Source organism: Leishmania mexicana, chromosome 11, assembly GCF_000234665.1.
Source record: "Leishmania mexicana MHOM/GT/2001/U1103 complete genome, chromosome 11".
In the NCBI taxonomy this organism is placed as follows: domain Eukaryota; phylum Euglenozoa; class Kinetoplastea; order Trypanosomatida; family Trypanosomatidae; genus Leishmania; species Leishmania mexicana.
Window position 1 is genome coordinate 392,047 of NC_018315.1, and position 24,390 is coordinate 416,436.

General features: G+C 58.6%; 3 protein-coding genes across 3 annotated transcripts; all 3 read left to right on the plus strand.

The window, feature by feature from the left end:
• Window positions 1-821: 821 nt before the first annotated feature.
• Window positions 822-2,885, plus strand: LMXM_11_1010 (inositol-1,4,5-trisphosphate (IP3) 5-phosphatase,putative; the record flags this gene model as incomplete). The annotated part of the gene is made up of 1 exon (XM_003873023.1): window positions 822-2,885. One exon carries the CDS (start codon window positions 822-824, stop codon window positions 2,883-2,885), a length of 2,064 nt encoding a protein of 687 aa, XP_003873072.1.
• Window positions 2,886-8,667: 5,782 nt separating this feature from the next.
• On the plus strand, window positions 8,668-12,189 carry LMXM_11_1020 (conserved hypothetical protein; the record flags this gene model as incomplete). The annotated part of the gene is made up of 1 exon (XM_003873024.1): window positions 8,668-12,189. The coding sequence occupies one exon, from the start codon at window positions 8,668-8,670 to the stop codon at window positions 12,187-12,189; it is 3,522 nt and encodes a 1,173-aa protein (XP_003873073.1).
• Window positions 12,190-13,319: 1,130 nt separating this feature from the next.
• Window positions 13,320-14,126, plus strand: LMXM_11_1030 (conserved hypothetical protein; the record flags this gene model as incomplete). Its single annotated transcript, XM_003873025.1, has 1 exon — window positions 13,320-14,126. One exon carries the CDS (start codon window positions 13,320-13,322, stop codon window positions 14,124-14,126), a length of 807 nt encoding a protein of 268 aa, XP_003873074.1.
• Window positions 14,127-24,390: the final 10,264 nt, after the last annotated feature.

The following is a 24,390-nucleotide window of genomic DNA, read 5'->3' on the forward strand; positions in this document are numbered from 1 at the left end:
GTGAACGCAAAGTGCGCCCTCGCTTCTCTTCTCGCGCTGCACGAGTCTCTCCATTCTGCCTTGGATTCCTGTAAAGGAGTCGCAGTCCTCCGTTCACACGAGGCGGGGGTGGGTGGGGAGGGGAGGAGGAGGGCTCGTCTTTCTCCTCCATCCCCGGAGCCATCTGCCGCTACGGAAGTTACCCTTAACCTTGCATTCTCTCTCGCTCTCTCTCTTCCTCGCCTGGCTCCTTGTGCTCGCCGCGATCGCGGACACACGCGCAAGTGTGTGCGTCTCCTCACATCCTACTCCACTGCCGCGCAACGTCCCCCTTGAGACTACGCGCGCCAACACGTACGCCACCGAACATTCATACACGCATGCACACATAACGTCGGTGTAGTAGTCGATCTCGCTAACACACACACACACATACACGCACAGCTCACACGCTCGTACGTGCCCCTTTGCCCGCTTCCTCTCCCGCACCGGCCATCAGAACCGTGTGCGCGCATTCAGTAAAACGAGTGCCACGCCCTCTTCATCCCTCTCTAACATGTGGAAGGACTAACGCGGCGCTCCGACTCTATCACTTGATCCGTCTCGTCTGCCGTTCTTTGCTAGTGGTTGGGGAAGGGGGGGGAGTATGTGCCTGTGTCTGTGGGTGCATGCGTGCTTGTCTCGTACGACTGGTGGTGACGGTACCGGGTGCCCAACCTCTCCTTTCTCTGCCTCCTCGCACCAGGGCCCCTTACGGAGAAGAGACAAGGACCGCCTAAGCGCGCGACAGGAAACAAGAGCAAAATCCAGAGGACCCGTTGGGACAGTACAGGCGTTTCGACATGTCGTCCGCTACACCGCCGCTGCCGGCAGACAGTGTGGCCGCTTCTGCCGCACTTCGCTTCTCTGTTGACTTCGACCCGTCCCGCGCGGACTCGAAGCCGAGCGTGCTCTTGCTGACCCAGAACATAGGCGGTATCGAGGCCGCGTTGAGCACAGGCGCTGGCCTCGGCGAAACTTTGCCCGAACGCCCCCACACACCGATGCCAGAGAGCAACGGTGACATCTCTGCCGCCTTTGCCTCCATGCCGACGGTTTTTGGTGGCCCCTCGTACATTCACGTGCCTGATGACATCGACTCAGAGCTGTGTGTCTCGCCTGTGGTGCGGCAGCAGGTGACAGAGTTTCTGGCGGACCTCCGCCAGTGGATCCACCGGCTCTCGTACATGTCAGCCGGCGCGCGCGCCGCAGAGGCGTCTGCGACGACGTCGTCTGCTGCTCCCACCTCGGCGGCGGGTGGCGCACCATCTTCGTCGTCCGCACCGTCCCCCCCTCCCTCGCCCACGCCCTGTGGTGCCGCAGCGAGCACGGAGGCGTACATGCGTAGCTACACGTTGTCTGTGCGCCCGCCCCTCATCGACATTGTTGTCCTGCACTTTCAAGAAATCGGTGGCAAGTACAAGAATAAGCAGTTCAACGAGTACTTCAAGGAGCAGATCCGCACGTCGCTGCTGCCGGAGGCTGGGTGGACGAGCGGGCTGCTCATGGACGAGCGAGAGAGCCCTGGCCCGCTGAGCAGCAGCAACTACCAGCGTCACCGAACCGCAAGCACTGTGCAGGCCCTGAGGAGGACCTCCTTTGAGGGCGGTAGTCCCAGTAATAACAACGGCAACGCCAGCGGCCACGTCGGCGATCCTCATCGCCTGAGCGACGCGAACAGCAACGACACGGATCTCACCGCTGACCTGGACGCCGACGCGGACGCGTACTTCACTGCCATTGGCTCCATTGTGTTTCTCTCGCCGCGCGTTATGGGTATCGCGAGCTGCCTCTCCGTTCCGCACCGCACGTATATTCCTATTGTAGACGACCCGCTCACCTACGCCGGCGAGGCTGGCCGGCTCTTTCACAGCGGAAAATTTGCCGAGGCCGGCCGCTCGCGCAAGGGGTTCCTGCTCCTCTCTCTCCGTCTCGGCACCGTCCAGTTTAACGTGTGCAACGTACACCTTTTCAACGACGACGACAACCGCGCGGCGCTACAGAGCAGCCCCAGCCTGTACACGGGCCGCCGCACGCGGGCAATAAAGGAGACCATCGCCGAATGCAGTGCCGTCGTCGACCTCAGCGAGCCGCTCTTCATATTTGGCGACTACAACGTTCGCATGGATGGCAAGTTGTTCGCTGAGTGGGTCGAGGAGAAGATGCAGATGACGGTGCGGCCGGAGAAAAAGCGGCTGCGCTGCCCGGAGCATTTTTGGGAGTTGTTCACCGACCCAGGCACGCAGCAGGAGTTGCGGACGCGGTTCGACATGGAGCCGCAACGCCTGATGGACGAGGTGGCTCTGCTCTCTAGCGTGGAGCTCGCAGAGATGCCGATTCAGTTCGCGCCCACCTACTCCCGTGTTGCCTACCGCACCCGCACTGGGGTCACCACCACCGGTGCTGGCGCCGACGCGGCAACACCAGATGCGCAGCGGCAGATACCCACTTCGAAGGACTTGAGTGGACGGGCTGATGTCATCCGTGCCGAGGAGCAGGGGCAGACGGAGGCGATCAGGGTGAGGCCCCCGCTGTTGACAGCGCTGCCGCCTTCGACGTCGCCGCTGGCGAGTGTACCGCTGACCCACGTGACGGCATCACCCTATCGCGACAACTTCTGCCACGACCGGTTGCCTGCGTGGTGCGATCGAGTGATGTTCAATGTCGCTGGGCTTGAATGGATTTCAGGCGATCGCTCGCGCTCCGCTCCGCCACAGCCGCAGGCAGCATCTTCAGTTTCGGGCAGCGCTGCCTCCGGTGCTGGCGGTCTCAAGGGCAGGCAGCGCAGTGGCCAGAGCTGCTGGTACGCGTACGCCGCGATTGACTTCATTCACACGGACCACGACGGAGTATTTATGCTATTTTAAGGAGGCGCAGTAACGGATCTGTCCTAGTGGAGAGCGTATGCGCGCATGTGCCTGTGTGTGTGTGCCGCGCATGGGTCTGTGGGGAGGCTGGGGATGACAGTGCAGAAATGCGAGGAAGGTATCCGGGTGGGTGGGAGGAGGCGCTCACGAAGGCGCCATACTCCATCTCTTCCTCACATCGAAAAAAAAACACAGAAATATATGGCGCCGCGTGCAGCTGCATGTATGCGTGCTCGCCAGCTCCGCGTTTACTGCTTCTGTTTGTTGTTGCGCTTTGCGTGGTGCTGTTTGCTTGCGTCGTCGTTCTTGCGCTTGCACGCGTCCTTGCAGCTCTGCCGGATAGAGGAAAAACGCGCCGCGCTCATGAGAGGGGGGAGGGTAAGGCGAACAGGCCATTCGAAGTGACCCGGCACATAGCCAGGCACCGGTAACACAAAGGCAAGCGAAGAGGAAAGGAGAGAGCTCCCTAGCGCGCCACATTGTGTTCCTCGTGCAGGACACACACACACACATACATACAAACCGGCATGCTGAGAGGGGCGGAAATGGTGACGCATGGTTGCTTGGCGCCGGGTGCTTTCCTCTCCGTGCAGTCACCGTCTCTGCTCCTCTCTCTGTGTACGTCGTTTTGTGTGCGATGGATCTGTTTACTTCGCTACTGCTACTGCTACTGCTGCTGGTGCTGGTGCTGGTGCTGGTGCTGGTGCTGAGGCTGCTGCTGCTGGTCATGTGTATCGCTCTGTTCAACTTCTTGGTGCTCTATCTTCATCTCTTTCTTTTTCTTTAATAATTATATCAAAAGGAAAGGACACACGCGCGCGGACAAGCAGAGTGACAGGTGCTGAAGAAGGCAAGGCTGGACACCCACGCATGCACGCACACACACACACACACACACACACACACAGACACACACAAAGCCCCCCCCCCCTCACCCTCCCCCAACAAAGCTGAGGACGCCGAGCACAGAGGGATCTGAGGCGTACCTCAGTGACGCCAGCACAGGCATCCAAACCCACCCACCCACCCACCCCCACATACACACACTATCAGGAAGCGGCGCGTTTTGCTGCTCACGCCTTCCTCGGGATTTCTCTTTTCTCCATCTTCCTCTCTCTCGTTCTTCGGTCTCCGGAGTCCGGATTCGCGTTTTCTCTCTCTATACGCTGTTAACGCGGAGGCCCGGCCCTGTCCGTTGCCGTCACCTCATCGCCGCCGCGTCCAAAGGAGCGACTGTGGCAGCAACGTCGCATCCACGCACCCACACACACACAAAGGTCAGCCAACGCGAATTTTCTTCGCTGCTATTTTGTTTTTGTGCGTTCCCTTGCCCCGTCTTCCCGGCTCTCTCACTCGCGCTCACGCACCCTTTCGTTCTCTCCGTCCCTCTTCCCTCCTTGCATTCCCCCCCGCTGTTCACCGTGCCACGGATAGGCATATTACCCAGATATATACACATACGCGCGTATACACGTGCGACTGCCGCCTCAGACGCTGAGTTGCTTATTCTCGTTTGGTACCGTGTGTTTGTGTGTGCATCCTCCCCCCTCCCGTCCCTCCTCACACAGATTCTTTTTTTTTATGTGGAGAATTTCTTCTTCCTCTCACCCCATATTCCCGCTTCCTCTACTCGTCCTCCCCTCACCACATCTCGTGCGTGCGTGCGTGCGCGCGTGTGTGTGTGTGTGTGTGGTCTTCTTTTTTTCTTTACGAACAACCAACCGCCATCCCGACACCGTTGCATCACTCGCCCACCCACCGTACAGATCTCCGTCTGTCTGCGTCTTTCACGGTTCCTCGGACACCTCCCTCGCTCTTCGTCTTCACGGCCCTTGACTCGTGTGCGCTTGTGGGTTGTTGTACGCTGGCGTTCATTTTTTCCTTGTCTTTGTTCGGTCTTCTTGCACATTGGGCGTCTGGGGGCTCGCCCTTTCCTTTCTTGCTTCTGTCGTTGCATTATTATTATTTTTTGTTCACGGGGCCATCGAAGACGCATCACCTGTCTGTTTCGGGCATTGCTGGCCTCCTTGCGCGCTGCGGGTCTTTTTCTTTTGCTTTCAAGGCACTCTACCCTTGTGCCCCATCCCCCCTTTCCCTTCCCCATTCCCCCACCTAGGGAGCACGGCGCGGACTCGTTGCACCGCTTATCGCTTGAGCTGTTTAACCGTGTATCTCAGTATCTCTCTATTTTGTTCAGCTTATCCTTCCTTTTTTTTCTTGTACCTTGACTCTGTTGCGTTGTTCTGTCTCTTTCTCCCTTTCTGTGCGTGCGTGCGTGCCTATTGGACCGTGCGGCTGCTAAGTGGGGTGGTGGTGGTGGTGTCGTCGTCGCTTCTTGCTGGCATTCCGTACACACGTGTGTATGTGCGCGCGCACGCTCAGTGTCGTTAGCTCCACCTCTGAAAGCAGAAAGGCAACACGAGGATTCTGACTTTCGTTTTTTTTCTTTCCCCTTCCTCGGCCGCTGCTGCTGTGCTGCTGCTGCAGCCACGCGTGGGAGGCTTTGTGGTTCGTCTGTGCATGTGGTTGGGGTGTGTCGAAGGCGTGGAGCGCGTCCTTCCGACGAACATTTTCGTTATTTCTTTGTGCACCTCACGCACCTCAGCCTCCTCCTCCTCCGAGGTTTGCATTCTGTCGAATCCTGTAACGTTCTTTTTTTTCGTTTCGTGCTCGTCGCTATTTGCGGCCCGCTGTGCTCCAACGCGCGAGTGCGTCTTAGACACACGAACACACGTGCGACTCTTCGGAAGCGGTGCTTCCGAAACCGTTGCCTTCAACGCACACCTCGCGCTTCTGCCAGTAGCAGACGAAGAGGAAGGTCCACACCGTTGATCCACAGCAGCACCAAAGCTGAGAGGCCGCACAAGGAGAAGGACTCTGCAGGGTAAGCGAACAGGACGGCATTGGGGCTGGTGTAGACGAGCGACGAGGAGTGAGGAAGGGCACACGTATACAACGTGCCTCTCTTCGGCTTCCCCCTCTCGCGCCCCCTTTCCTATTTACATTTTTCTCTCATCCTCGACTTCGCATCTCCTGCAAGCGCGCTTGTCGCCATCAAACACACGGCACTGCCTCACTCTCTTCTACAAATTATTATTAGTATTATTTTCGGGTTTGTGCGTGCGTCTGCCCGTCTATCTGATCAGCCGTCCTTTCTACCTTTCCCTCGCTGCGCTGCACCGCCTCCTTTGTTTTTTTTTTTGCCTTCGTATTATAAAATCTTTTTGTTGCTGCGCTCCCCTTCCTCCCTCCCTCGCTCTCCCTCCCTCTCCCTCTCTCTCTCTCTCTGTGTGTGTGTGTGAGGGGACGGAGCGATACGGGCAGCCCTACTGGAAGCGAGCCGATACCCCCATTCCGCGACGGGCACGAACACACGCCGCCCGCACGCATACGAGAGGGGAAGGGACGGTGCCATGAAGAGGACGTACTTGGAGGGAGGTAACGCGAAAAGACCACTCAGCGACACGCAGGAGCGCAGAGGACGAGTCGGTGATTTGGTGCCGTGTGTTTGTGTGTGAGAGTGTGAGAGACGAAGCAAAGCCAGGAAAGCGGGTGCTTTGCAACCAACACAGGCACCGCTTCGGCGTTTATATCCAGCCCTGGCCCTCTACTCCCCTCGTGACGCGGCTGCGCCGCATCTCTCCCCTTCCCCCTTTCACTTGCCTTTTCCAGTCTTTTTTTTGTCTTTCTTTCTTCTGCTGTAGTCGCTGCGAGCCGGGTGTAGTTTCGAAAAATGTCTTCCAGGTCTGATGCTCCCGTGCCGCCGCCGTCGGGATCACAACCCGGTTCACCATTGGCACCGCCGGCGTCAGCGCCCTCGCCGCAACGACGTGTCACTTGTAGCCACTTCCCGTCCGCGCATGGTTTAGCCGGCGATGCTGACGCAGCCGCGTCCGGTACTCTTCATCAACCGCCTTGCTCCACTGTGTTCTCACCTGAGGGGAACACAGTCGCGACGTCCTTTCTGTCAGCGGAGTCGGTGGCGCAGGTTGTGATGGCGCCTGAGAGTGACCCAGCTCCCGCTCTTGCTGCCACTACGGACGAGGATTGCCGCGCGTCTCACATTGCAGTCAACCCAGCCATACTGGCATCCGCGCGTGGCGCCTCGCCTTCCACAGATAAAGGCGTATCGGTGACGACGCTCGCCTCACTGGAGAGCGCGACGATGCCATCTTCTGCTTTCCCGCAGTCTTCGACAAAGACGCGTGCGTGGCTCGCAAACCAACGCCGGCCTCGCCCCATGCCGTACCCATCCTCCACTGCTGTCAGTAGCGGCTACCTTTTGCGCTTCGGCCACGGCACCGGCAGCACCGTCTTTAGCTCACGTGATACTGCAGGGTTGCTGAAGCAGGCGCAGACACCGCCGCCGCCGCCGCTGGTGCCACTTTCCTCATCGTCGACAGACCCTACGGCGTCTGCGGCGCCGGCGTTTCTTCACTCGTTGTGGCCCACCACATCGCCAACGGCCACAGCGACAGCGCTTTCGAGTGCGACAGTGGTGCGTACACCCTCTTTTGTCACCGCGACGGCTGCGCGCGGCCGAGGAAGAAACAACGCAGCTGCCGCCCGCAGCAGCCCCGACACACCTTCTATCTCCGCGCCTTCTGGCACTGGCGCGGCGGATGACGACTCTGGCGTCCAGGTGATGCTGGGAATATCCCACTCCGATAGGCTGCACAGCACGGCGGCACCTGCCGTCAGCTCGTTCAACAGCCACCACACAAGAGCAGGCAGCACATCCGCAGCCAACGTACCATATCGTGCCCGCAGTGGTTGTGTTGGCACCGACGTCGGACGCAATGCGGACTCTCATGAGGTCTGTAATACAGGCATGGTGAGCCACGGCGAGCTGATGCCACCAACTGCGCATGCGTCGCTCACGAGCATCGCCACTGCCGCTGCCGGCGACCCTTCTGTGCACACTACGAGCGACTGCACAGCGTGTGCTCGTGTGGGGACAATGTCTTCAGCGACCAAGGTGATGGGCGCTCCACACGACTACACGCATTGCCTTTCCTCTCCACCTTTGGGCGCGAGCCGGGGACCGCAGCCTCGCCAGCAGCAGGCGCTCTGTGACGATGGCAGCGGTAGTGGTGCGAATAACACCAGTCGTGGTCACTTTGGCGCCAGCTGGCCGCGGGGCGGCAGTGGGGTCCTGCGCTGCGCTCGCGCTGACATCGCCGACAGACACGCGTTACGGGTAGCGGGCGGCCTTCGGGGATCCGGAGTGGCGCAAGAGCTGACCCCGAATGCTCCTACGGAGGAGAGTGATGGGCAGATCCCGCCAGCGGCGCATGGGCGGCAGCCGTGGTCTGCCTTGCCGTGTGGGCTGATGGCCGTTAGTGACGGTGACACGATCACGGGCGGCGCTGCCGTCGAGGCGCAGAGAGGGGCATCAAAGGGTGACGGGGGCGCTGGCACTGAAGCAGCTCTGGGGGCGGGAGCAGCGGCACGTGCGTACGAGGTCAACCCGATTGCTTTCGTGCTCTCGGGTGCCCAACGGAGCCGGAGTGAGGAAGGCGGCGCCCGCCAAGCCAGCACGGCGACGTCGCGGCCGGTGAGTCTAACCCGCGGCGGCTGCCATTCCTCCCCGGCGGCGCAGCGAGAGGCTTTCCGTGGCTGCGCTGGCAATCCGACTGCTGCGACCGATGAGCTCTCGCCGTTGCCAGGTTATTGCAAGAACGCGCGGGTCGTACTGACGGCTGCCTACGCGGCCGCAAACAGGAGCGTCACCGAGGCGGGCAAGGGCTGGGACGAGCCTGGCTGTGTTGACTCTGCATTGATGCCATGGGCGCCGCCGACGGGTGATGAGGCGCTTCGCAACCCCTATCAAGCCTTTCGCATGCATCGTTACCACACGGGAACAGAGACTCAGTCGTTGCAGCACGAGGTAATGCGTGAGGTGAGTCAGCAGCAGCAGCAGCGCCAGCGCCAGTGGCCACCTGCGGCGGGAAGCAAAAGCGCCCCGGAGGCAGCCAGTGAACAGAGCGGCGAAGACGAAGGGACGCCAGATCGGCAGCTGCAGACGCGGTGCCACAAGGAGCAGCAGGCGTGCCCTGAGGCACCAGCACGCCAGCGGGACGGGGCTACGGTTGTGTCATCGCTGCGCCGCTTCCTTTCCATAATTCCTGCCCCGTCAACGCCCGACCAGCCGCCGCCGCCGCCGCCGCCAAGGGGCAGTGTGGCCAACAACGATCGCACATTACCGTTTCAGCATCTGCCGAGCACTGCCTTGCCGTCATCGTCCGCGATGGCTGCTGCGGCGACCAGGCCGTCTCCATCGCCTGCCGCTGCAACGCGGCCGTCGCCGATACCACCGGTGCCCACCACCTTCGCTCTCTTTGGCGCGCTTGAACGGCTCTCCCGCTTCTCGGAGATGGTGCAGCTGTGCCAAGAGCACGCCGACGTTCTGGACGACTTCTTGACTCGTCTCACCCTCCAGCTGCACCGCAACTCGTGCGCACTGCCGTTGCTGGCCAGTGGCGTGAACCCCGCCTGCAGCCAGTCATCCCCACCGTCGTTGGCAACGAGCGCCGCGCACGACGACTGCGAGTTCCTTCGATGGCATCGGATCATCATGTTCCTGCTTCGCCAACCATCAGAACTGGTGAAGGTCGGTGCCGAATTTTTCACTGACGCGGTCAACTCCTGGCCGCTACACATGCTGTATCTGACCTGCTGCTTCTACGTGACGGCGCGCGAGCACGGCTTCGATGCGCTAGCGACAGCCCTATGCAAGGGCGGCATCTTTTGCTCAGGTAAAGGACTCTTCGCCGCTTTGGCCGTGTCGATGGCGCAGAGCGAGGAGGGCCTAATTCGTGCCACTGCGTGCATGTACCGTGCCGCCTTCTACACCGGCGTGCTTATGCGCAAGCGCCAGCAGCACTTTGAGACGGAGACGCGCCTGACCGCAAATGGCGGCTTTACGCTGTTGGTGGTGAACATCCCCATCATCACGCTGCGACGCCTCGTCGCGCGGGTGAACGAAGGCTATGACGTGTTTGCCTCCATGCGCGACGTCTCCAAGGGGAATGAGACGGAGCGGGACAGCACCTGGCTCAACGTGAACGGCACCAACACGGCTGCCAGCACCGGCACCGCCCTTACCCCTCGGGGGCGGCGTGGCGGGCGACTGTATTCACCGAACTCGTCCGGCGCTCACGCGCCAGCCTCGCTACCCTTCGCGCGCTCCATGCCGCATTTTCCACACTCGGTGATTGAGGTGAGCCGTGTCATCAGCAACCGATCCGCCGTACTCTGCGGTCACCCGCTGGACATGCTGCGGCTGGATACGATCCTCGCCCGCTTCGCGGATTTTAACGATGTGAAGATTCACAAGGAGTACCTCCCCGCTGGCGGTCCAGAGAACAGCTACTTCTTCAACAAGCACATGGCGCACGAGCTCATGGGACTGTGGAGGACGCGCGGGGTTTCCTTCTCGCTTGCCAGCGTGCAGCTGCCCGTGTACTCGCCGGTGAACGGTGACTTGTGGGCGGCGTCGCTGCGCGTGCCTTTCGGCCCTCCGGCGCCGTCAGATATGCCGACTACCACGATGGCGTCAGCCTACGTCAGCAACGCCATCTTGTGTTCTGCGGCACCTCCACCAATGGCGGGGTATCGCGACGAGTGGTGGATGTTCAACGTTGCAGAGGCGGCGACGTGCTCCAACCAGGACCTGACCTACTCCCTGCGCCACATGCAGGACGGCAGTGTCCTGCTCGACTTCTCCACCCACGCAATGAGGATTGGGCGGCTGATTGCGTGGACGAACAAGTCGATTACGGTGCTTGCGGCGCCAGAGAACCGTCACGAGTCGTCGGCGATGCCGCCGCCGCGGCGCAGCCCGAAAGACGAGGCCGTGCGCAACACAATGAAGAAGCTCGCCATAATCAACAATGTTCTTCGAGAGGTCGGTGACAGGACCGAGCAACCGTCTGACGCTCTGGCAAACCCTTCCGTGGAGCTGTCCACCACCTTCACGGAGCTAGGGCTGCTGGAGGTACTGCAGAGGCCGCGGGAGCGTGCCGGAACATGTCGCTCCGGCGCCCCGACGCACGCCGCCTCCGTGGTGCTGAGCGAGGGGCAGAGCAGCCACCATGGTCACGGCAGCATGAGGTTCGGCAACGTGCCGTCCAGAGTTGGTGTGGCTTCTGATGCGCCATCCGCGTACCGACTGGATGCTGCCACTTCACTGGGTGGGCCCCGTGGCGTCGCCTCATCCAACGGCACAGCCGCGGGCCGACGCATAAACCCGAGCATCGGCGCTCTTGTATCGCTGAAAAGCGCTTCCGCGAACAGCGCGAATCATGCCATCATCCCGGCCACGGCCAGCAACCTCAGCAACCCGAACGCCATCGGGTACAGGCCTACGGACAGCCTGTCTCTGAGCTCTGCTGGCGCCGTCGCCGGCTGTCTCGGGGGCGATCTGTGGCACACTATAAGCCCAGTTGGCCAGTCTGATGCAAGCAGCGAGCAGCGCACGCCAACGGTAACGTCCATGTCTATCGGCGCTTTCTCATCGCTGCAGCTCACAACGGAGGAGGCGTCTGGCGTTGGTGGTGTCAGCCACCCTGCCCCACCGGCGCCGTTCCTCTCTGTCCCGCAGGAGGCGTACTTGCCGCCCAGCTCCGTCTCAGTAGGTCGCGGCCGCAGCAGCGCTGTGGTGGCCTCCGACTCCCTTCACGAGGGCCCGGCCTCCGCTTTCGCTCTTCCATCGGACGCGGTGGCGCGGCTGGCGAGTGAGCCGGAGCGTATCCCGGCGCGCCGCATTCGCTCGGCGCCTAGCGGGCAGGGCAGCCCGCACATTCAGGCGTCTGGCGCCACCGCCCCGCGGTGGACGCGGGGCATTCAGTGCGAGCCGCCCACGGAAGGGGACCGCCCGAGTACGGAGAGAGGCGGTGCGGTGGCGTTCGGCGACGACAGCGCTGGTGTCCGCCGCGTTTCCGGTGACAGCCTTACCCACGACGCGGCGTGCTTTCCGGCTTCCATGTATGAGAATGGCTTTGTAATTCGCCGCAACGGCGACTACGCTGGTATCGTGAACGTATATCAAGTCTCCACTCTGATCACGTGCTACGAGATGCAGTTTAACTCCGTCCTCTGCGACGGCGCCGTTCTGTTCGCCAGGTTGCTCAAGAGGGCATCTGGCATTGCCTTTCCCTCATACACGCTGTTGCTCTGCCCTACAGTGTTTTCTCTTCTGGAGTTGTGGGACGGCTACGAGTTTGAGGAGCTGTGGAGGCGTTCCCTTAGCGCCCCGGTGTGCAGTCGTGCCACGTCACCCCTCTCTGCTGGTCTGATGTGAGTCTTCCCCTTTCTGGCACCGTGGCTCCGCCTGGCTCTCTCTGCGTGCTTGTGTGTATAAATGTAGGTAGGCGGGTGTGTACATCACACACACACACTCACACCTGTGGGTGCGTGTTAACAGCGGTGGACGTGTTTCGTCATGTCGTCTGATGCCGTTTCCTTTTATTTCAAGGATATATATATATATATATATATATTCTGTGTATCTCGTGTTGTCTCCTCTTGTTCCTTGTCATTTTCGGTGTCGTCTTGCTTCTCACATGCGCGGTGGCAGGCGTACATCCCCTCCCTGCCCCTCCCTCCCTGCGAGGTTATTTTTTTTCGTGGGAGGAGGGAGGGAGGGGCAGGGAGGGGTGACAAGAAAGGAGTGCACCCAACAAACAAACCACCAGAAGTGAAGAACAACCACGAGAGCGCATGATTTTGTGGATGTCGTTGCGCGTGTCTTTCTGCACCTCCCCACCCCGTTCCTCCTGTTCTTCCCTCCCTCCCTCCCTTCTCCTCTTTGCTTTTTGTGTTCGTGCTCGAGCGACCCCTGCACGTGCCCGTGCTGCACACCACACACACATACATAGATACATGTATACATATATACATATATATATACACGCAGATACACGAAGACAACAACGGAAAAGACAGCGACCAAATTAGGCAGACAAGGGGGCTTCTGAAAAAGGGTGTCAGGGCACAGTGTGTCGCACCGTTTACGACGTGACCACCCGCACATCCCCTCCTCCTCCCCTTCTACTCTGTGCCTGTTGAGCTCTGTGCTCTTCACGCGCCGAGGCGGTTGGCAGTGGCGTTGGTCTCCATCACCTTGGCTGTAGGCTCCTGGCGATGTGTGTATGCGCACACGTCTACGTGTATGTGTAACTCTCTTCAGCTTCCCCCCTCTACGTGCTTCTCTCTCCGCCGCATCTTACTTTCTCACTTGCGTCTGCTTGACACGCTGGCTTCATTCATCATAACCCCCCCTTTCCCCCTCCCTCCAAACATCGACACACGCTCGTGCACACCTGTGCGAGGTTCGCTTGCATCCGCGTTTGCGTAGTCCCGCAGCAGGCCCTTGTACTCTTCGCGTTTTTTTGTTCTTCGCTCCCGACCCCGTTGTTCTCTTTGCGCGACATGTCCAAGTCTATTGCTGTAATCGCCGCGGGCGCCCCCGCTGCTCTGGTGCAGGCTGCGTCCGCCATGGTGACCAAGGCGACTGGTGGTGCTGTGCAGGCGATGCAGGCGACCTCGGCTGCGTCCAATGCCATCGTTGTCGGCATGCAGGCCCCGCGCGGCGTGTACGCGTGCGTCGCCGAGCCGCCTAGCACGACCAGCGGCCCATACGCAGGCGTGAAGACGGTTGTGGTGCGCGCCATCCTCCCGCGCAGTGCGCCAGACACGATGCAGGTGCGCGACATACTGGACGTGTACCCGGCCTCCGGTATTACGTGCGAGAAGGAGATAGCAGAGGCGGTGGAGAACTTCAAAAAGGCGGCCAAGGTGGCTGTAGAGAAGGCGAAGGCAATGAAAGCGGCGCGTGTGACGCTCGTAATGAAGCCGGCGACCAAGTACGAGCGCCTGAATGGCCTCTTCCGCGAGACGTGCACCAAGACGATAGAGGCAGCCGGCCTCTCCGTCGAGACGTCCACCACGGCCGCGGCGACGAACACCCTCATCATGTTTCCGGAGAAGATGAGCGTTGTCATGGTGAGCGACGACCCCGTCTGCGAGAACGTCCAGTACGCGTTTGCTGGCGTCGTCGGCGGCGTTCACACTACCTACTATACCGACGCCGGTAGCAAGATCCACGGCGGACACAGCTACAAGTCCGTCGCGCTGGCGCTGGCAGAGGAGCTCAGGTCCCTAGGCATGAAGGCGGAGGCAGCGAAGGTGGAGGCGGCCGCACAGAAGAGCCCCCGCAATGCGGCTGCTGCCATGTAGTGGTCAGCAGCGACGACATGCCATGCCGAGAGACGCTGGGGTGCAGTAATGGTATTGGTGGTGGACGGGAGGGTGCGACAACGGTGGCGAGGCAAGCACGCTTGTTCGTTGTGTGTTGCTGCGATTCGTGCACTGTCACCCCGCGGCGTCTCCCCTGCACGCCATCGCGTGTTCTTTATATTTCGCTCCCCTCCATTGTGAACGCGCTTTTTTTATTCGCCGTCGATGAATGAAGTTAGTGGACTTTAGTAGCCGTAGTGGGTGTTACGAGGGGTGGGGCAGGGCGGACGAGGGAAGGTGCCAGCGGCAGAGCAGGAGAAAGGCAGACGATGGGGCCTGGGAGGTGCCCCGGTCATGGAGACCTCAGGCAGCGGCCATCGGAAACGGAGCTTGTATGCCGGTCCTTGCTTCTTTTGTTGTGACGAAGCCCCTCGCTCCCTCCAGCCCCTGCTCCTCTGCCTTCTCCCTCTTCACATGCCGCTGCTCTCCATCTGCGTCCCGTACCCCTGTGTGTGGCCAGTATCGCGGACAAGGACGATGGGGAGGGGGTACACGTAGGCAAGTGTGAGGGCCGGGGGGGGGGCAAGGAGACAGACGGAGAGCAGCGGGAGCATCAGCTATACGCCCCAATAAGTGCAAGCAAGCGCAGACGCCGGAACTCATCCTTATTCCTAATGCCCCTTCCACTCTCTCTTCCGCCCGTATCCTTTTTTTTCTCCACCTGAACTCTGTTGTTGCACATGCGTGCTTGCGGCGGATGTGTCCGTGAGCGCGAAGGCGTTCTGGAGGAGGGGGAGAGGGGGAGCGCAGGATTTCTCGAGCATTGGTTTCGTAGCCTGCGATGTGCTATGTGATGCGCGTTGCTATGGCCGGTGAAGTAGTAGCGGATGCCTGACCCTTTGTCTTTTCGCTTCGATTTTTTCCTCGGTTCTTTGTCTGTGCGAGGCGGCCCGTACACCGGCGGCGGGGAGGCGATGATGGGTGCGAGCACAAACCCCGACGGGATGGACTAGTAAAAGGCGAAGCAACGATAAGCAGCAAGAATAATAAGCAGAGCCAAAGAGCGCGTATCTCCGGCGCTTCCAGGCCATCCTTATCCCCCCCCCTCCCCCACTCGGTCACCTCGACATTGCAGGCCGAACGCTTCTTGCGAGCGACTCGAGCGGGCTCTCGTCACGTGCGTTGGCCCATATGTGTGAGTGACGGAGGTAGAGTGCCCTGCCCGCGCTCTCTCCGTGCCTGATGGCTGGTGCACGCGAGCGAGCGAGCACGGAGCAGAGCTCTACGCGATTCATCATTTAATTGGGGCTGGGGGACGTCACCACTGGTTCGTAGCCGACCCCTCGCACGGGGTCATGTCGATGTGGATCACCTTCCATGTAAATGCACGCGTTCACATACGCTTACGCAAAGGCATAGGCCACATCTAGGAGCCACACTACCGTGCGCCATATGATCATGCCAGCTATCCTGACAACACCTCTTCTTCACCTTTGCTTTCTTTCGCTCTCGCGTTGTTCATCACCCTCTCTTCGAATGGCACACCCACACGCACGCATCGGGCACCGCTGCACTGCTTACGCTTCTGCCACATCGTGTGCCCAACCCTCCCCCTCCCCCTTTTTTCCCCTGTACACACGCTCACGTTTCATGCGCGCTTGTGTGCGCGTTGGTGTGGACGTGCTCCGTTGACCTCTTTCACTGTCTCACCACGTCAACCCCACGCGAAGACACACACACACCCACACGCATATACGAAAAACCAAAAGAAGGAAGAAAACATCCACCACCACTACCATACCGCCCGATCAAGATTTCTTCCCTCTCAATCGTCACACACGCACCGTTTGGTGCCTTTTCTCTCTCTATATCTACCTACTCTCACCTACTCCCCATCACTGGGACAGATCGGCATCCCAACGTCTGTCTCCGTCCATTTCTTTATCCTTAGAACATACCGCAAAGCAAAAGAACGAAAAGTAAAAAGACAAAAAAGTAAGAGTAAACACCCTTCCCCGGCTCCACGGCGCGAGGACGCGGAATACGGCACAGACACGCGGCAGGCTGCGCGCAGCCGCAGGAAGCAGTGCTGAAGGAGTCGCACGGTTGTTTCTGGCCCCGCGGCGTTTCCAGTCTTTTGTTTTCGACAAGTCGACGGCCATCGACTCTGCTCCCCCCTCCCCGGTTGCAACACACGTAAACGGTGGTACCAGAGGAGATCGACCGGTGCACAGAGCAGCTCCGCTTTTTAATATAGTTAAGAACATTTTATTTTGGGTTCTGCGCGCCGACTTTGTGGGCAGAGACAGCCGAAAGGTGAACATCTCTGTTCGTGGACGGCGACTCTTTTCTTCGTCGTTTTTATTTATTTACTCTCTTCTACACCAAACTTGCATTCTGTTATTGCTATCTGTTTCGGTGCGTGCGCTTCGTAGGCAGCACCGCTGGCTCCCCTCTTTCTCTCTCTCTCTGTGTGCGTGAGTGCGCACGTGTTTGTGTGTGTGTGTGTGTGTGGCTCTGTGGACTGTCTGCCGGCTCTTCACAGGAAGACGTGTTCATCTCCCGACGCTGCAAACGCGCTTTGGTCGGCGCAGAAAAAAAAGTAGTTACCCGGCGAAAGGCCGCATAGAGGAGTTGTACGAGGCGAGAACAGAGCAAGCAGAGTCCGACAGCTGCGCTGCAGAGGGGGAAAAAGCGAGCAAAGTGCAACGCAGCATCTGTGCAGCGAGGCCATCGCGCGTCGCCGGCTCGAGGAAGGAAAGCGTGAGGCCAACAACGGAGCTTCATTCGTATCATTCCTGCGCCCTTTTGAAGCTCAAACACTTTGCTTTTTTTTTCACATTGCTTCGCCGACATCAGCTCTGCTTCGCCACTAGCTCACCCACTCTACCTACTCCTGCTCCCGGTTCTCTTGGCGTTTTTCTTTCCAACCTAGCCGTACGCTCATCCACCTTTATCATCGCTGCTCGAAGAAAGGGAGGGGGCACTTATCGCCAGTCTAGTTCTCCCTTTGTCGATTTTCTTGTGTGTGTGTGTTTTCTATTGTTCATCTCCGTCGATTTCTACGGTGCAGGCATCTTTATCATCAACGCTCTCGAGCGTGAAGGCATAGTATATATATATCGTTGCCCCCCACCACCACCTTCTGCTTCCTTCTTCCCTTGCTCTCCTCTTTCTCGGGTTCGATCTCTGCAGAACCCCTCCTTTTCCCTTGCTCGTCTGCGGCCTTCACAAGCTTGACAGAAGGGGGGGGTGAGGGCCTTGTCCTGACACGACGAACTGCCCACCCTACACCCACAAACACAGACACGACCAACCCCAACTCCAGTGCTGAGTCGCATACACACCCCCTCCCCTCCCTTCTGTTGTTTTCCTCCTCCTTCGCTTACTCTCGCTGTTCACCGCTTCGCTTATCGATTTCCCACGTCTTCTTTCAGCGTCTTCACAGGATTTTTTTTTTCTTTCGCCGCTTCACACGCTTCTTCGCGTGTGCTCGTGCGTGCTCGCGTGTGCTCGCTGTCTTGTTATTGCCTGTCTGTCGTTCTCGCATACCCCGGGACACCTCAGCGTGATCCACAGCGGCCAACCCTCTCCCTCCCTCCCCCCCTTCCCTCCCCAATTGGGCAGTCGGCACGAAATACACCATCACCACACCAGTACACACCGTCACACCCACACACGCGCACACCGAAGAGGAGGGGTAAGGCACCTGTTGACAGTGTAGATGCCTATATCTCTCCTCTCTCACTCCGTTCATCACCAAACCCCCTCCCTCCCCTTCCCTCCTCCTCCTCCCTCACAGAGCTCATCACTCACTTTTGCCCCAGTCCACACACACGCTCCCCTTTTTTTTTTACGCCGTTTCCTAGTTGTGTTGTCCTTGTTCACCCAGCATCATTGTCCCCCTTGTCTGCCGCACCGCCACTTCCTGCTTGAGCGCCGCAGGTCTTATCTCTTACCTTCTCTAGTCTCCCGCTCTGTGTGAGCCGTGTCGAGCTCTCTTCCCCTCTCCTCGCTATCTTCGCCTTTTCTCCTCTTCCTCCCTCTCCTCCCTCCCTTTCCCGTCGTCTCTCCTTCCAGCACCTTCGATACCCTCCCCCGCCTCGCACGGTGATTTTCTGGTGGCTCTTCTTGGCTTGTATTCTTGTGCTCTTCCGGTTCTGCTCTTGCTTCAGTCACGTTGGTTTCTTATATATATATATATGTGTGTATGTGTATGTGTGTATGTGTATGTGTGTGTGTGCTGATTATCATCATCATCATCGCTGCCATCATCCACACATCTTTGCCATTTCGACTTTTTTTTGTAGTGGTTTATTATTATTATTGGGCTCCTTCTCTCTCCGTCTTCAACTCACTATCCCTCCTCCCACACGTCTCCCCTTCCGTCCCTTCGCCACTGTTTTTCGTGTTTTTTTTTGCTCTACTCTTCACAATCAAGGCTCTCTCGCTCCGAATTATTTATTTATTTATTCTTGTCGCCGTTGTTGCTCTCTCTCTCTCCCTCTCTCTCTCCCTCTCTCTCTCTCCGTGTCTTTGTGTTTTGGCGCCAACTCGAGTACTGGTCGTTCTTCCTCCCCTTGTCCCCTTCTTGTTCTCTTGTTTCCTCGCTGTAGTTGCTGCTTCTCGCGCTTTTTCTTGTTTTCGTAGCTCGGCTCCATACCTCTCCCCCTCTTTTTTTTGGTCGCACGAGCTCACAGATATACACGCAACCCCCCCGTCCCCTTCCTCCCTCCCCGCCCTCACACACAGACGCACTGGCTCCTCTTTGCTTCACCAAACCCATTGACGGTACGCCGACTCACCGACGCGCACAACAGCATCCGCCCGCGCACGCACGACGGCTCGCACAGGCCCTACATCCAGCACACGCACCACACTCGAGCAGGCGAAGAAAAAAAACGCTCCCTTCCATTTTTTCTTTTCTTGTCGCCGAGCTGCTTCGTAGGTGCTTCCCGTGCTGTGCTGTTTGCTGTGCCTTTTTTTTTGCGTTTTCGGCCTTTACTGGCTTGCTTGCGCGTGTCTATCTCGGTGTGTCTGTCAGCTCTCCTGGTGTACCTCGCGAGCTCGCGCGTGTGTACCTTGTGGTCCTTCTGCCGTTGTGTCGTCCCTTGCTCGTCTGCACACCACTACCACCTAGCTCTTCCTCGTCCTCTGCCTGCCTTCTTTTTTTCCCTTTTCAAACGTTTTGTTTCTCGATTTCCTCCCCCGTTGTGTGTGGTCGAATTTTGTTGATTTTGGTAGGGCATGTGTGACTGTCAGAGCTCCTTGACAGTGACGTGAAGGCGACGGAGGTGGCATAAAGATCAGCAGCGGTTAGTGACCGTGGACAGCCGCACAGGTTCGACGAAAGAGGAGCAGCACGGAGAGGCAAGATCTTCGCTACTGCTCGATTTGTTGCGCTTCCGCCCCTCTCCTCTGCTCTCTCCGACGTGCTGCGGTTGTGTCTGCATTACTCACGCACACACGCGTACACTCCGGTGCACACCCAATTTTCGAAGGTACATAGGGAAATTCGAGCTTCCTTTTTTCTTTTTTTGCCTGTGCTTCTCTAACCCGGCCTCTTCACGCCCATTTCCCCTCTGTTCTCCCCTCAGCCACACTTCTCTCTTCGTTGGCTGGTTCACTGTGATACCGAGTGCAGCGTCGCGTTACCGTCCCTCTACTCCCCGCTTTTTCTTTTGGCTGTTTTGCAGAACAATTATATATATATATATTTCGTCTTTTCACATACCTGTCCTCTGTGCGATTTCGTGCTGCGTTCCGTTTCGCTTCCTTTCGCCGCGCGTGTCTGTCTGTGTCTGTCCCGTCGTCGTCGTCGTCCATCCCCCCCTCCTCCTGCGCGTCTCCTTCCCCCCCTCCTCCTGCGCGTCTCCATCCCCCCCTCCTCCTGCGCGTCTCCTTCCCCCCCCTCCTCCTGCGCGTCTCCATCCCCCCCCTCCTCCTGCGCGTCTCCATCCCCCCCCTCCTCCTGCGCGTCTCCTTCCCCCCCCTCCTCCTGCGCGTCTCCTTCCCCCCCCTCCTCCTGCGCGTCTCCTTCCCCCCCCTCCTCCTGCGCGTCTCCTTCCCCCCCCTCCTCCTGCGCGTCTCCATCCCCCCCCTCCTCCTGCGCGTCTCCTTCCCCCCCTCCTCCTGCGCGTCTCCTTCCCCCCCCTCCTCCTGCGCGTCTCCATCCCCCCCCTCCTCCTGCGCGTCTCCTTTTTTTCTCTTCTGTCTCTCTCTCTTCCTGCACAGACCTCGTCTGAGCTCTCCTTTTTCTTCGCTCGGGCTCTTCTCTGTTGTCTCGCCTTGGTTCTGCGTGATTATACGTTGTATGCGGCGTACTTGGCGGCGTGGAGTACCCCTCACTCGTCTTCTCGATATTCTACGCTATTTGGTGTCGTCCGATACGCATACAACGAAGCGGGGCGAGCAACCACCACAACATAGAAGGATTCTGGGAGCCGTCTCTACCACCACTCAGCTTGGGGTGTGGGGTGTGGAGTGTGCTAGGGAGCTCGGTGCAACGCCTAGCGCGATTGTGTGCGTGTGTGTGTATATGTATGCATGCGTATGCGAACACCGTCTGAATTTTGTGTTTGTGATGGTTTTTCGTCCTTGCCCTTGCTCGCCTGCTAACTGTCTCTCATGTGTGTGTGTCTCCTCGATTCGAACACTTTTTCGTTTTCTTGTATCCCGTCCTTCCCCCCTCCCCTCCTGTACGTCGACTTCCTCAGGCGCTGGAAACAACTGATAGCGGTACCTGCGGGGTGGTCTCTCTCTCCCTCTCCCGTTCTTTTTCTTTCCTTTTTTCGTCACTCCTTTTTTTTCTTCCGGTTCGGTCGTTCACCTCGTGCGCACTCGAAGGGGGCTGGGAGCGGCGTCACGGTGGCTACATTGCCACGCCTTCTCTAAGGCATCTGTGTGTACCTGAGTACCTGTACGTTTCTCTTCACAAGCGTTTCCTTTTGTTTCTTTTTTTTCCAGTCATCTCTCCCCCCGCCCTGTGGCGTGAAGCTGGAGTGTTTTCCCTGTCTTTTACCTCCTCGTGTGTTGCTCGCTCTCTGCCTGCCTGCCTGCCTGCTTGTGTGTGTGCGCGCGCACGCTCTACCTCCGCCTCTCTTGCAGACGTACGTACACACCTGTCATTTGATCTTCGGCGTTTTCGTTTTTTTTTGTTTTGCGCGTGTGTGTCTGTGCCCCGCTTCTGTCCCTCACGCGGTGCACCTCACCGCCCATCCCCCCCCCCACCCACACACACCAATCAATCTCTCCACCACCACACTTATACCCCATTTTTTTTACTTCTGTATCGACCCTTTCTTGAATACCGTCCTTGTTAGTGTTGTTGCCTTCTCGGTCGTTCTTCTCCACCCCCCCTCCATCACACATTTTTTCGCTCCCCACCCCTTCTGCTCGCTTCTGTTTTGCTGCCCACTTCCCACTCCTCCTCTTCTTCCGACCTTTCTTCACGTTCTTATTCACAGAAACGTTGTTGTTGTATCTTCCTTCGGTCGTGTGCACCGCCGCCGCCGCTTCTCGTTGCCGGCCTTCGCTCTTCATCCTTTTTCTTTCTCTGAGCTGCATCAAAGCTCTTTTTTTTCGTTGCTTCCTGTCGTCCTGCGAGTCTTTCTGCGTGACACGGTGCCTGCGATCCCTCCTGTCGGCGTGCAGCGGGTGTGTTGGCTCTCCCCTCCCTCCCTCCCTCCCTCCCCCTTTCTGTGACCCACCGGTGCCGCTGCCAAACCGCTCCTCTCCCCCGCTGTTCCTCCTATCCCCCTCTCACTCCGTCTTGTCCACGACACTACATTTCGCGGGTTTTCCCTGTGTCGCCACCTCCCCCCCCCCCACACACACTCGTGACAGCTTTGGAAGTTGCACAACACGCACAAGCGAGGCAAGCACTCATAATACCCCCCCCCTCCCCTCCCCACGGAAAAAAGGAAGGGGTGACAGCGAGTCTAAGCGGCCCGCGTGTCGGGGGCACTGGGTCGCGAGCGAGAAGAATGACGGGTCAGCGTCTTCAAGGAGCGGATGAGAACCAAAACATTTTCCTTCGTCACATACGGGCACACACACAAACACACACACACACACACGACTTAATCAGAACACCTCCGCACCACGGAAACACCGTCCGGGGGAAGGGCTAAGGGCAGAGAGAGGGAGGCGCCCAGCGCACTGCTTCACATAAGGCGCCTAGCCTTCCGTCCTTCCGTCCACACCGTCATATCTTGTACGTTCCTGCCATTTTATTATTATTTATATTTACTTTGGCGGAGGTGGAGGCGGCGGAGGCGGAGGAGGGGGAGAGAGACCTCTTTCTCCGTGTCTTGTTGTGTGCGGGCTCGTCTTCGTTTTTCGCGGCTCGCGTCTCTCCTCCCGCCTTTATTTTTTTTGTCTGTGCCACTCGGTGGGGGACTGCACTCACTGCCGATTCCTCTTGGGCGCTCTGCGTCTCTGTGTTGGTGTTTGTCTTGGTGCGCTCAACGTAGTCGACGAGGGAGTGGAGGAGGGGAGCAACAGCGGTGCGCCGGTGCATTGAACGCCGCAGGAGGGTCACGCTGAAAGAAGGAATTGAGGAGAGAGGGGAGGGGGAGGGGGAGAAGAGTTTGACGCAAGGTACGTTGGCTTAGGCAAGCGGCGCTCCAAATCCCCCTTTTTTCCCGCATCCCTTTCGTTTACATATCCAGACAAGGAGTGCTTCGAAACAGCGAGACGGAGGAAGACACCGCCACATGCCTTTCGAGCACGCACTTGCGATACACCAGACGACGAAACAAACTATTCCCATCTAAAGACACAGAAAACCTCCAACACACCGCCCCCACACACACATACCCACCTACCCCCCTACACACACACAGGCGTCCATACACAACGCCTGGCGCTCTTGTGTAGTGCCCACGCTGCTGCACAGTACCCCTCCCTCCTTCCCATTCACCCACCCCACCGTTTCAGGTGCTCACAGCGCTCCACACTCACCCAACGCCGAACTAAGCGTAGTCCTCATCGGTATCACTGGCCGACATATACACCCTCACTCATACGAGGAACGCTTGCACGACGAAGAGCAGCCACGTGGGTTTATTTCGTGTTGTCGTCCGTGTACTACCTCCCTTTCCTCTCCATTCTATTCCACTCTTCTGCACATCCCCAACCCACCCTCTGCCTCTCTCTCCCTCTGTGTGTGTGTGACGCAGTCATATCTTCGCCCTTCCTGCAAACCTGTCTTCCTCTCGGCCTTGTCGGGGGACGTTGCGCTTGATCTATCTTCATCATTGTCATCTTGTTGTTTTCCGCGCTTGCTCGACGACGCTCGTGTGCTGGCTTGGTGTGCGTACGTTGTGTTCCGGGTCGCTATTTTGTGTGCTTCCGTTTCTTCGTTTTCCATTTTTTTCTAGGTACGCCTTTTTTCTTTTTTTTTTCGCTGGCGGCTGTTTGGAGAGGGGCAACACCCACACACCCACACCCAGACCCACGCAGAGAAAGAAAGAACGAGAGGGGTCTCGGCACAACGTGGTGCTTGTGCCTGCTCTCCTTCTCCTCGTCCGGCGCGGGATACGGATTTGTCTTTTGCGTGTGTGTGCGTCCGAGTGCAAGTTGGGTGTTTCTCCCTCTCCCTCCCTCTCTCGTGCTTCGGCACGCTTCCCTCGCCACGTTCTATATACTCTCTGTCTGTGCGTGCTCTCTTTTCTTTTTTTTTTCGCTGTTCGTTTCCTCTTTGGCTGCCCGTATTTTCTGTGTGTATGCGTGTGTGCGGTCTTTCTCTCCCTCTGACTTTAACGCCCTCCCCTCCCCTCCCCTCCCTTTTTCGCGCACACGCGTGTGTGGTGTGGTGTGGTCTCTCCCGTTCTCTGTCAAGACCTCTTCGTTTTATTTTTTTTTGTAAATATATTTCCACCGTGTCCTCGTTGCTAGAGAAACACTATCAACGCACGCCTTCAATACATATACGCATCCACACCGACAGGCTTGTGAAGACTCGCACGCGCGCAAGCGTGATTGTTCAGACGGGTGATCGCTGACTTCGTGTGTACGTGATTGAGCATGAGCAGCTACCACCACAACCCGTACCGGCAATCGCCCGCCTCGTATACTCCACAGCAGGCCTCTCGTCAACAACAGGGGCAGGCGCAAGCTGCCACCCGAGACTCGACGCAGCCACCACCGCCGCCTCCGGCCGCTGATACGGATGATTCCGTCAGCCGACTCTCGAGCCAGAGCCTCTCTGACTCAACCAGGGGGGCGCTTGCCCACTCGATGCTGCTTGTCGCGCGCGCCG